This window comes from Schistocerca nitens, chromosome 2, assembly GCF_023898315.1.
Source record: "Schistocerca nitens isolate TAMUIC-IGC-003100 chromosome 2, iqSchNite1.1, whole genome shotgun sequence".
Classification (NCBI taxonomy): domain Eukaryota; kingdom Metazoa; phylum Arthropoda; class Insecta; order Orthoptera; family Acrididae; genus Schistocerca; species Schistocerca nitens.
The window spans coordinates 319,758,942-319,772,762 of NC_064615.1; the positions used below are offsets into that span (position 1 = coordinate 319,758,942).

At 43.8% G+C, this 13,821-nt stretch overlaps 1 protein-coding gene across 1 annotated transcript in view; it reads right to left on the minus strand.

The window, feature by feature from the left end:
- Nucleotides 1–13,821, minus strand: part of LOC126234385 (15-hydroxyprostaglandin dehydrogenase [NAD(+)]-like) — a 74,064-nt gene that overhangs the window by 21,206 nt on the left and 39,037 nt on the right. Inside the window, exon 5 of the mRNA XM_049943072.1 lies at nt 8,795–8,968. Within this exon, the coding sequence (XP_049799029.1) occupies nt 8,795–8,968 (174 nt within the window). The remainder of the gene's footprint in view (nt 1–8,794; nt 8,969–13,821) is intronic.

Sequence of the window (13,821 nt, forward strand, 5' to 3'; positions counted from 1 at the left end):
GGAACCGGCAGGCACAAACCTTTGAGTATCCCATCCGGCGGGAGAGTGTATCAGCTCTACGATAAGAGACGTACAGTTGTGCAGCGAGGAGTTCGATTGTGATCCGTCGATCACCTCTAAAGAGAGTGACCGCACGTTCCAATGTTGCGGCAGTCACAGTTACGTGCGGCCGGCTGGCACACGGGGCTCGGACAGGTTTGTGCGACTGATGCCATAGCAGACGGCCCACCCAACGACTCACCGTGCTTCCGCTCACTGCCAGCTCTCCTTGGACATTCTGCAGGCGCCTACGAATATTTGCGGTGCTCTGGTTTTCCCACCAAAAAACTCAATGACAGCTCGGAACCCACCACCGGTTACAGACGTAGTTTTGAAGGCTACGTGTAGAGCCGCCAGCTATCGAAACTTCACGAAACTATAGGGGCTGAAGCGCGAATATTCCACGATGTCCCACAACAAATTCCGCATCTTTTTAAACCTGGCGTTACTTATGCAACGCCCCTCGTACATAGCATTCTGCAAACTGCACTCTTTGTGGCTAGGCGCCCGCCGGCATGGCCCGAACTCTCTGCAGATGGCACATATGTAGCTGCTGCTCAGGGACAACTGCCAAAACGTCAGCTTGGCACGTGCTCAGCGGTCGTGCCAAATTGCAATTGCTAGTGGGCAGTTCGTCTCCCAAGTGCCTCTTCAGAGACAAAGGTCTGAGCCGAGTATCATCATCTGGGGTCCAATTTTGACAGCTCGTAATACACAACAGAAAAGCAGAGGGTTCAGTTTTCAGAATACGTAAAATACATACAGGAGAGTTCTGATTTCCACGCACTACTACTGTGCAGTACAATTTAACAGGCTCAACAGCATACACTATGCTGTACGAACACGCTATCATTTTGGAAAGTTCTAGGTGGAAAATACAGAGGGGTCCAAAAAAATTTATCCACTGTTTAAAAGTCCATACCTTGCAAACTAATTGACGGAATTGTCTCATTTTTGGTGAAAGTGTAGCCTAAAGTCCAACTTAAGGATCTCACTGTAGGTGTTCGAAATGGTCACCATTAACATCCACACACAAACGATGCCACCGAACTGCAGCACGAACTACTGACTGCAACGTGTTCAGTTGGATATTTGCACATGAATGTACGATGGATGCTCGAAGTTCATCTGACGTCCGTTAGTCTTCCCCACAGGTAAAAGTCCAGAGGAGTTAGGTCTGGGGAACGTGGTGGATACTCCACAGCACTTCTACGGCCTATCCATCTTCCTGGTAAATTTTCGTCGAGATACGCCCTAACACGATTTTGGTAGTGGGCTGGGGCACCATCTTGTTGAAAGTAAAGTCTTCCGTCTCCATACAAGTCTCGGATGGCAAGTAAAATGGATGTCTGAAGCTTCTGAAGGTACACCTCACCAGTAACTGTGCCGTCAAAGAAGAATGGCCCAATCAAGCCCCGGTAAGACAACCCACACCACACATTTACTTCTGGCAAATTCACGGCTTTGTCTACATGGACGTTTGGATTTTCGGCGGCCCAGAAGATGCAATTGTGGCGATTTACTGTACCATTGAGTTTGGACTGTGCCTCATCAGACCACACAATCATCTCTGCCAACTCTTCATCGTTGCGCACCATGTTAGTAAACCACTCGCAGTACTCAATTCTAAGATCTGGGTCGTCCTCGTTCATTGCGTGTAGCAATCGTGGGATGTAGCACTTCCACTTTGCTGTCTTCAGAATTCGCCGAACACTTGAGCGACTCACTCCAGTTTCACGGGCACACTGTCTCACAGACTTCTGTGGTGAGCGAGTGAATTGTTTTAACACACGACGCGAGTTAGCTGGACTTGTTACTTTTACAGGTCGTCCAGATCGCTCTTTGTGTATATCTTTAACACAGCCTTCGGCTTCAAATTTGTCTCGAATCCGACGTGTCGGTGGTTCTGTTTGATACTCATTTCGCCATTGCCGTTGAACCTCATTAATGTTTTCGTACTTAAAATACCACTCCAAAATTGACTTCCTTTCATCGAATGTAATCCTTGCGCCAGCCATGTTATTCGAGTAACTAGATGCAACTAAGAACAAAACACTGACTATCTGGCGACTGTCATCTGACAAAACAAAACAACGCAATACAACGCTTGTGTGGCGATTGCCAGAACGACAAACTATTACACTACCAAAGATGAGACAACTCCGTCAATTAGTTTGCCAGTTATGGACTTTTAAACAGTGGATACATTTTTTTGACCCTTCTGCATATTATCCTACTTTGCAGTCTCTCTTAGTCTGCTCTCAATTGCTGTAAAAGTCGAAAAATATGGAATAATTGTTTGGGATGCAGTTCCACACACAGTCGCGTTGCAGCTCTGCCTTAGCGATGCTTACAAAACACTCAACCTATTCATGCTAGAGTGCTGTTCAAGTGCCCGATACCATTACCAAATAAAGATTAACAGGGCATATTGAAGATATCAAATAAGGGGATAACGAATGCTCATAGGTTCGTTTGACGCACGGGAGTATATCATTGAGAAGCCTGACAACCTGAAATAGCAAACGGTTGAAGATAGAAGCAAACAGTTCCGCGAAAGCCTGCTTACAAAGGTTCAGCTTTAAGTTAGAAATTTAGGATTATGTTAGTACACTCGCTAAGGGTCGCGAAGATAAGGTTATTCTAATTATTAGACGGAGGTGCTTAAGAAGTCATTCTTTCTTACGTCGTCCTTAACAAACTATACATGACAATAAAAGATAAGTAAACACAATTAACTTTGTTAGCTACTTTTTATATACCCCCACGACGCGTTTCGAGGGCTTACACCCTCATTTTGAGAAGGATCAGTGGATTACATTAGTTTTTGTCTTCCGGATGTAGTCATTTGTTTTGAGTTTCATTAGCCACAAATAAGGTGAAATCAGCTGTTATTAATGTAATATGGCACTAGGATTACACATCTTAAACAATAATAAAGCTATTTACAGCATATTCCATGTCAAAAATAACCCTGCGGTTCTTCATAAATATTCTTTTTCATTTTTAAATACCACACAAACACGAACTAATAACGTGTAAACAGTACAAATATTGAATAGATGTAGAGAAACAACATCTTGTAAGTCAGAGAGCATTCATTACTAGCTTATATTGCGAATCAAAGATAGAGGTAACAAAAATATAATTGCTTGATTATTTACAACCGTTTTTTTTACTAATATTATTATTGCCAGAAATAAAAATACGAAAAATAAAAAACTTACAAACCCAATTTCAGCACATTTATTCGTTATATTTCAGTTTGGTGGTTTAGGAATTGTTTTATGATCTAGACCATTCAATACTAGAGAGTAGCGAAAGTTATGGTGCACAGTCTATTATATTCGAGAAACTCGTAAAGAAATTCATTCTCACTGTCTCAGCTTTGTCATTGGGTGTGTTTACCCATGTTTTGTATTGTCAATAAAAATTTCAAGTTCTTCACAGAGGTCCAGTTTTTAGCATTTGTTTAGTCTGTGAAGTGTTATCAGATTATTACCTGTGTTGTCAAAAGCATGTCCTGTTTCGTTGTCTGTAGCCGCGGCAGATTTATTGGGGATGTTATACTTAAGTGCATTTATATTTCTCTTAAAACTACACTGCGCAACAGCATTAAAGAATTACTTCTTCGAAACCTCCTAACTGTCTCTCATTTCGACGCATAAATTCGAAATTTCGCTCAAAGGTGCATAGAACCTTCCTCTACAATGGAGCAAAGATGTGGCACTCTGCAACGGCAGCCTTGGGATCGACGACACTAAAAGCAGCAAAGTGTCGTCACTTGCGAAAGAAAGGCCTCAGCTCAGAAGTCCAGTCACGTGTAAAGTGGATTAATGACGTCACATTGGCACCAGATTTCACCACTATTCTTCCCAACGTCACCATGTACGTGCCACACAATGGGAAGGTCATCACAGGCCCTCATACCCGCATTTCACCCATTCTTCTGACGTCTCCGCGGTGGAGGTCAGAACCGCGACTTTCAGCGTTGAAAACATGCGTTTTTCATATGGGTCGGCGAGGAAAACATTTCAGACACACCGCTGCTCAGATTCCAAACGAATAGGCCTCAGGGAGTACAGTAAATGGAGTCAATGGAACCACCCCTTTCCTTGGGACGTTAATTCGCACACGTTTAGTGGTCGAAAACGAGAGTTCACAGCGCGATGAGCAACAAGAAGACATTCTTGACAACCTTTGGCACTGTTGTCACATCCTGTGCGATTCAACAATTCTTGACGGGCATCACGGGGCTGCGGACGTGATCTCGCCCCTCTGGTGTGCAGTATGACCGCCATTTTTGCCCTGGTGTACAGACGGACATAGTTACGTTACAACCCACCATGTTAAACACTACAGTCCGGAGTCCTCTGGCGGCAGAGGGTTGCAAATTGAGTCAACGATTCGGGAAAGTCAACCGAGTAATATTCATGACATGTGATACCTGAAACGACATTGAAACAAAAAATGGAGGCATTAATTTTGAACAGGCCCTCGTATATAATTATTTGTTTTGTAAATAAAACTGCCTTTTCCTGCTGCTAGTTACTTTATTTATCCCACATGCGTTTCGCCTTCTTCTGTTCTAAGGCATCATCAGTGGGATCTATAACGATACAGTTTTGTTAGTTATAGATTATCAAACAGTTCACTTCGCGATTTTTTTGTAAAAAAATAATTACTGACGATTAATCGTAAGAAATTATTTTTTTACAAAAAAATCGCGAAGTGAACTGTTTGATAATCTATAACTAACAAAACTGTATCGTTATAGATCCCACTGATGATGCCTTAGAACAGAAGAAGGCGAAACGCATTTGGGATAAATAAAGTAACTAGCAACAGGAAAAGGCAGTTTTATTTACAAAACAAATATTTATATGCTTGCTGCGGAGGATGGCCACACAAACAATCCTGATATATAAGTTTTTAATATAGCCCTGTTCTTTGTTCTGTTAAAGGCTAAAAAATAACCATGTGATTGATCGAATCGAAAGCCTTTTCAGAATTTATAAATACAAGTCAAAGAGATAGATGGTATTCATTTGTTCTGCTAATTCTTTTGTACAGAATAAGGATATGGTCAAATATATTAAATCCTCTACGAAACCCAGCTTTCTCTGTGGCCTGAACCAGGTCAAGTGTGGCGCTCTTTCTGGTACTCAAAATTCTAGTGAAAACTTTGTACAGAGCGGACATACTACTGCTGGACGATAAATCTTTATATCTTTAATATAACCTTTCTTATGTACTAGAACTATTTTGGTTTTATTACCATCTCTTGGTAATGTTTCAGTGTGCAAATAGCTTGAAAATACTTTACTTGAATGCTTTATAGATTCCTCACCCATCAGCCTTAAATAGCCAGTTGACTGCAGCGATCTTCCGCAGGTCTTTGTCCCATCGGTCTGGGGTTCTTCCTCGTGATGTGCCCCTGTCTCTTGGACTCCATTCCAGCACTGCCACTATCCATAGGTCGTCATTTCTTTGGCAACTGGGGCAGCCCATTTCCATTTCATAGTCGCCGTTCTCTACAGGATGTCCTTCACATCAGTAAGTGATCTGATTTCGTCTGCCCTCTTTGGTCTCGTATATTCATGAAGTGCCCAGGTCTCTCAGTCGTTGATCAAAAGTATCCGGACACCCCTATATAAAGTGGAATTGACCACTAGATATCATGAGAGGTGGAGCCACCAGTGTAGGAGGCGGGAGGAGTTGTGTTGTCACTAGAAGTGCAGTGACAGCAGAACCGGTCGATCATGAGAGCTCAGTGGCTTGGAACATGGACTAGTCATTGGATATCACCACACTAACAAAAACATCAGGACTTTTAAACTCTTCTAAAGCTTCCCCAGTGAAGTTAGTAGTGGTTCGTAAAAGACGTTCTGAATTGTCTTCCAAACAGCTCGTTTGAAGAAGCAAGTTCACTGGAACATTTTTTCAACATAGAGTTGAGGCTTGCAGGTAACGAAAGACTAAGCGTTGTGGAACTAAAAAAAATAACTTAACTTTGAAATAAAAATAACAGTAACAGAAAAGAAGTCGATTTGTTTTAAAGTGGACATATTTACTAGTCTGTGAAATAAAATCTGCTGATGGAGAACTCTGAGTGCCGTTTTGCTACGCCCTGTGCTCTGTGGGCCTTACGTGCTCAGGTCCTCCTCTGTGTGCAGTGCCATTCGTCTGCTCCAGTCTGGCCCTCTGTTGTTAGATGGTGGCCCTACTTAGAACAAACGAATTTGAAATGTAAAGTAGAGTTCACATCTAGCTGGACTCACATTTCACCCAGGACCCACGATTAGGAAATATGGTACGTGAGTTATGGGACTCCAACACATTTTGCTGCTGATGTAAGATGACATCTAATGCGCCAGTGCAGTCCAAAACACGTAGATCCAGCGTGTGCTGTATCTTGGCAGCCTAGATCTCCAGGCCTCAACGCTCGGGGGGCCATTCAAAGTGTAAAGTGTACATCACTCTCAGTGTATGGTTGAAGAACTGTAACTGCGAATTGCACAGTCCTGTCATGATTTATGAGATGATGCAAGCAGCATGAGAAAATTTGTAACTCACTGCAGAGACAAGTGCATCTAAACCTGGTATATGGAACACTTCCTCTAAAAGGTACAAGTGTACAGTAAACTGTAACATGTGACATTCTGAAGCGCTATTGTGTTTCTATTTCAGGGAGGCCACAGGTGAAATTTGCGCAAGTCCAATTCATTTGTGCTAACTAGGACAATATTTCATATCATAGTCAGTGGTGACTCATAACAACAATTTTGCAATTATCTTGTAAAAGGCTCATTAGCTGACCTAAATTTATCGAAATGTTTTTACTCCTATTATTGGGCACCTGTTTCAGTTTTTGGTATTAATAGTGATACACGATTATGCCTGCTTCAGGTTTCCATGTAATCCAACATCAGGCCACTGTCACATCCGAATACCCCCAAACCTGAATATTGCATCATTCAACCAGCCAGCCAAATGGATATCCTTTCCAACTCTGTCAGGTGCTTGTCTTTGATATTAATTGTAATATATATCTACACAAAAGGATTAGCTCCCAAACCCCTGCATTGGTTTCAGCCAAGTTTGGAATAGAAACACCATGTCTTATGAGTATTAGTATTATAGGGTTTATAAATTCCTAGCTCCAATAGGAGAAGATTTATGGGCAAAAATGTATTTTTCCAGCCACTGGTATATAGGCTCCCCTGCATAGCAGGTATGTTGTGTGGGAACAATAGCACTCTACCACAACCTGCTTCACAGCGTAGACTACATGGCAGAGGCAGGAAACGGTTTTCTTGACCACAGCATGGAGGCTGTCCTGCATGAGAGGCAAGTTGTCTTGGAGAAGTATCAGCCTGCTTTGTCGATCTGCTTTGCATGGTAGCCTGTAGATGCAGGGTAAATAAGTGATTTCCAAGCCTCTGATGAATAGCTTGCCCTTCATGACAGGCATGTTGTGGGATTAACATCAGCTTACTTTGTTGAACTGTGTTACAGAGGCTATACATGCTGACAAAAATGGCTGGGGACAGGTTGAGATGGGTTAAGGGAGGGGGGAATGGACAGAGCGAGGGGGAAGAGGAAATGGACAGAGAGTGGGGTGGAGGGGTAGATGCATGAGGCAGATGGAAGATGTAGAGGCAGGTGAAAAGGAAGAGTAGTGGTGGAGATGGAAAGATAGAGGAAGAGGAGGATATGGTCAGAGGGAGGTGAGTGGACTGTGCGGCTGGTCCCAGAGGAGGTTCGAGTCCTCCCTCGGTCATGGATGTGTGTGTTTGTCCTTAGGATAATTTAGGTTAAGTAATATGTAAGCTTATGGACTGATGACCTTAGCAGTTAAGTCCCATAAGATTTCACACACATTTGTTGAGGTGAGTGGAAGATATCATCAGATGGAGGGAGTGGAGGAAATGGACAAAGAGAGCAGGAGGAGGAGATGAAGAGATGGAGAGAGTGGGTAGTAGGTGATAGATAGACAGGTGGGAGGATGAAGTGGAAAGACAGAGGCATGAAAAGGTGGACGCAGAGGAGGAGTTGTGCTCAGTATATGTGTTGAGTGCATACGTGGATGGAGCCATAGGAAAAGTCTTATAGTCAAAACATTATTCCCACTGGGAGACTGAATACCATCTGGTAATGTTGCAGTCGATATAAGTGGAGCAGATACAAATCGGGAATCATTCTGTCAAAGATACTGGCTGCCAATGTCGAAATACACTGATGGGAAATTTGTTATGAAATAGCATCTGGAAATGAGCATCCTGGACATAACGGGGCTAGTACCCTGCTCGTTTCGTTGAAGGACCGTGAAACAACGAGTGGGCGACAGGGAGTTGGACGTCCACATCCAATCACAGAATGTTGATGGCGTCGACTTGCCCGTTCAGTAAAGAAGGATAGGTGGAGATCTGTGGAATATCTGGTGACAGAGTACAGTGCTGGTACAGGCACAAGTGTTTTGGAGCACACCATTCAGCGCACGTTTTGCAGCTAATCTGAACGCGATGAACACAGTCGGGTTGCCATCGGATGGCAGTTCCATGCTCACAAACCACTACTCCATAATCTACGAGTATTGTGTGACCTGTGTGTAGACACAAGTGTCACATATTTCTGGAAAGGACTTGTCGAATGCACGTCACGCAGAACCGCTGCCACGGGCTTGAACCCACAAACAGTTGCTAGCTGGGAGTTAGTTGACGTTTAGCTTTACAAGTCACAGTGAGGTGCTTACCCCGTAGGAGCGAGATAGCGCGGCCACAGCGTGCTTGGTGGCGCAGTAGACGGGCACGTGAGGGGTGGGGTGCAGGCCCGCGATGGACGACAGGTTGACCACCAGCCCGGGATCTCCGCCTGCTGCCTTCCCCATGTGCTTCAAAGCCAGCAGCACGCCGTGCACCGTGCCTTTCTGTGGACAGCGCGACAATTCCTCGCTGTATCTCACCACATAATAATACAGCAAAATGTAAAACAGTGTAATCGCAAATACGAGAAAGAAAATATTTTATGAATAAAAAAACAAATTAGAACGCTTTTAAGACCTAAAGAAGGAAGAAATCAGGAACAAGATGGACGGAGTAAAGGAAAAGACAATAAGAGGACAAGATGAATAGTACTGGGAAAATACGAAAACGCAACGTCTTCTTGTCGCGAGGGCCCTACAACTGTCAACGCATCTCTGTCGCCAAACGCTTCGACCTCACCTTCTTCCTCAGCCTCTTCTATTCCTCTTTTCTCCATTGCTTCTTGGATACCCCTTAGCCGCCGTTTCCGCAGTCTTCCTCTTTTCTGCTCTTAGTAGGCTGCGATGAAAGTCCTCTCTTTGGCCATCTGTCTTCTTTCATTTCTTGACATTCCTAACCATCCTAGCTGTCTTTCTTCTATTCTGTCCGTAATACTACAATGGGTCTGCGTCTTTTCTCTTATTTCCTCATCTTATACGCAATCAATCCGCGAAATTCTACATACTCTTCTCAAGTGGTCTATTTCTTGAGCTCTAAGTCTCTTTCTCTTTCTTTCTGTGAGTTACTAACATTCACTTCCATAATTTTTTTTTTAGCCGGCCGGTGTGGCCGTGCGGTTCTAGGCGCTTCAGTTTGGAACCTCGTGACAGCTACGGACGCAGGTTCGAATCCTGCCTCGGGCATGGATGTGTGTGGTGTCCTTAGGTTAGTTAGGTTTAAGTAGTTCTAAGTTCTAGGGGACTGATGACCACAGATGTTAAGTTCCATAGTGCTCAGAGCCATTTGAACCATAAATTTTTATTAGTTCGACAGTGGATTTGTGTAATCCCCCTTTTGCCTGATCCTTCGTTGGGGATCCCTGTCTTCACCACGTGGTAGGATACTACCCACTTATTTAAACTGTTCACACACTTTAATTTGATGTCCCCCAGTATGCATTTTACTTCCCTTGTCTCTTCAACGTAGCTATTCCATTTTCTCAAAATTAATTTTCAAAATCCCACTTTTTTATATACCTTCAACAACTTCCTAAGCGTGTAAGATCTTCATCGTTTGCTGCGACGACCTGATTAACAGTATAGAAAATTGTGTCATACACAGGTTCCCTACTTCCGTTCCCATGCCGATTCACTTTCTATATCACACATCCAGCGCCTTCTGCACATACATCTTAAACAGTGAGGAAGTTAGGCAGCATCTTTGTTCCAGGCTTTCAATTACTCTGCCGGCCGATGTGGCCGAGCGGTTCTAGGCGCTTCAGTCTGGAACCCCGCGACCGCTACGGTCGCAGGTTCGAATCCTGCCTTGGGCATGGATGTGTGTGATGTCCTTAGGTTAGTTAGGTTTAAGTAGTTGTAAGTTCTAGGGGACTGATGACCCCAGATGTTAAGTCCCATAGTGCTCAGAGCCATTTGAACCATCAATTACTCTAAATACCTCCCTAGAAATTTCTTTCCCCATTTTGATGACACATTCTGCCAACTTGTAAAGGTTCACGATAGTTCTAACATAAGTTATTAGCTGTTTTCCCGACAGCAGCACGTGTTTTCTCAAGATCTATGAAGTTCAAATTCATGCTTAGCATTGTAAGGTGAGCAGTTGTTGTTGTCCTAGTTGCGCAATACGAAGGTAAGAAAAGTAACATAATACAGGATGTTCTGGAATTCCCATTACAACCTCTAAGGACTTGTAGACAGGATTGGGTACATAATATTTTGAATAGGAACCCATATCCCCAGACGTGCCACTTCCGTGCTACAGGCCGTTTGAAACGATGTTTTTGCTAGGTAGGTATGCAGTAGGATAGTCATGGTGGGGGGAGAGTTGGCTAAGTCGGATCGGCTGATGCCATTTGGCGTCTATCCTACCTCTCTGGCCTGGATCGAGCCTCATTCACTTGTCGGTCTGTGGGTGTTAGACAACATGGTTGAGTACACGTTCGCAGAATACGACGACATTGTCCTTCTGAATGGCGAAGTTCGCGTTAATGGAAGAGCTGCCCGTCGCCTTTATCAAGTTCGTTCTTCACAACATCTGACTTCATCGCATAACCTTTCCGTCACAATTACGCCACGTCTTTGAGAAAGGGTACCTTCACCGTCAGCAGGCGTGACTGTAATGTTCCAAGAGACGCCGCACACCCGAACTGGAAGAGGCCGTACTGTGTCAGGTTGAAGAGAACCCGTCAACAAGTACACGGGCAACTTCTTTGGCTATTAATCAATGGAACTGCAAAACAACTGATGTATTGGGTCAGACCTAAACAGTTATTTGTAAAGGTGGTCGCAGGTTCGAATCCTGCCTCGGGCATGGATGTGTGTTATGTCCTTAGGTTAAATAGGCCGCACTAAAATCGTTACATCCCGGATCCTAGTTGGGCGGGCATGCGCGTGATTAAACCTGTTGATGTTCTATGTATCATTGTCCCGGCCACGTTTAAGGTGTAGTTTCCAGCGTCGCTTGGCCAAGTCTGTAAATTCGAAAGGTGCAAGAAGAACAGCTTCCTCTCTGTGATACAGCTAAGTCTCTTGTTTTGGATATTGATCAATGTATTTTATTATTGCTTCTGCGTTTAATAATGAACTTTTGGGGGTCAGTTAAATTGTCATTATTCTCAAAAATTTTCTGCCAGGTCAAGATTACTTTGTATGGTGTTAATAATTTGTTCTGAAAATAACACCCGGCTTGTCAGTGTGCAAAACTCCCTATCCGAAAAGTTTGTCCTGTATTTGCAATTGTCATTGACGTGTTGGTCGGTTATTGGCCACTCACAAATTTTGAAGGTGTTTGTTATTTAAAATTCATTGCGTTGTCTTCTTTTACAAATATATGTACGGTGCGGCAGCGTCCATAGCGTAATTTGACTTGCGTAGTACAATGACGCAATTGTGTACTAATGAGCTGCCATTTCGAGTGTGACAGTGATATGGAGCGGTGGAGTGCACAGCATCGTATTCCTTATAGCTGCGGCATGGCATATATTGGTCAAACTGTCAGGACCGTGGAGGACCGATGTACTGAGCGTAAACGGCACACACGATTGCAGCAGCCAAGTAGATCTGCTATTGCCGAACATTGCTTGGATACTGGTCACCCCATGTTATATAATAACACCGAGATATTGGCATGCGCGTCCAGCTATTGGGAGAGTGTTATTAGGGAGGCAGTTGAGATTAAATTTGCGAGCAACCTCGTTAACAGGGATGGAGGTTTCTGTTTAAACTCTGTTTGGAATCCGGCTCTCTCTCTTGTCAAAAAACAGAGGGACAGAATCAATGCTACCTCACCTGCGAATTCAAAGTCTCACTATCGATAGCTCTGACTTTAGTCATCTCTGGTGGCACTAGTGTTCAGTGTGTGTGTTATCTTTCCTGCTTCAGTCCGAGAACCGAGGTTTTAAATTTGCATGTACGCCGCCTGTCCGCTGCAGTTTGCCTCGAAAATGGCGGGGTGTTCTCCCGCCGAAATATCGGCGATCGCTGAAAGTGTTACCTGGCTGAATTCCCGGAAGTTATTTCAATGCTAAGCACTTATTCGAAATCTGTTGATAATTTTTCTTACTATGCTGCGGATGATCTTGCATGTACGTAATTATGTTTAGCACCCATTAGTTAGACGATTGTCGTTCACTATGTTACACTGGAGACGGGATTTGTGCCTCCCTGTGCAACAAGGACGATGAACTACATGACCCGACACCTGTTTTAAGTATCACCTTCATTTATTAAGCACGTATCGTCATCATTGTACTGTTCATGTACATACGACACCACAATTCCACTGACTCACCTTGCAGAAACGCTGATATTTCATCTGCCATTTCTTTCTCAGTCTGCGAAATTCGTTGGGTTCCTTTCCGAAGAAATGTCAACTTCGGCAACTGTTGCTGTAGGCATAATGCAATGTTTGCCTTGTTTATCATTGCTGTTGCTCTGCTTCTGTCAACACCTCTAGCACTGTGAGTTGCTCGTCGATTAAGCAGTTCATGTATGCTCCGTAGCCTCATGCTGTGCTCACCATTAGATACCTCCGGTCCCGCCCGTGTTGCCATTAGTAGTCAATATTGTGGCTGGGTAGTGAACAATATGTGGGGCGTCGAATGCCGTAAACATCATTGGCCTTCTGCGACCTCGCGCTCAAGGAGTTCCTTGTAAGCGTGAGAAGTGCCTTACGTGTTTCCAGATTTCTTTGGAAACGAAAGTGATCTTCCACCAGTTTGGCTTCTGTCAGCTTTTTCGGTCTTCTATACGTAATTCCTGTCAATATTTTGCAGCCATGAGAAATTAAACAATATACAGACAAAATATACATTTCAGACACATTTACACAATATTTATGTAAAATTACTCGAAATTATCGAAAGATACTTAACTTACAAACGAACATAGATTCAAAGTGATGTCCTGACCGCATCTCGTGGTCGTGCGGTAGCGTTCTCGCTTCCCACGCCCGGGTTCCCGGGTTCGATTCCCGGCGGGGTCAGGGATTTTCTCTGCCTCGTGATGGCTAGGTGTTGTGTGCTGTCCTTAGGTTAGTTAGGTTTAAGTAGTTCTAAGTTCTAGGGGACTTATGACCACAGCAGTTGAGTCCCATAGTGCTCAGAGCCATTTGAACCATTTTTTGTACAGACTGCTGTTCAGGATTGATGTGTACCTGAGTCCAGATCCTTTCTAAAGGGGTGCATTCTGAACACGACTCACTACTAGAGTTTTGACGTCCAAGAGTATCTTGCACTACATCGCAATGTAGCCTTGAAAGGGAAGGCGTCCGGAATTGGTTGTTGCTCAGAATCAGAGAA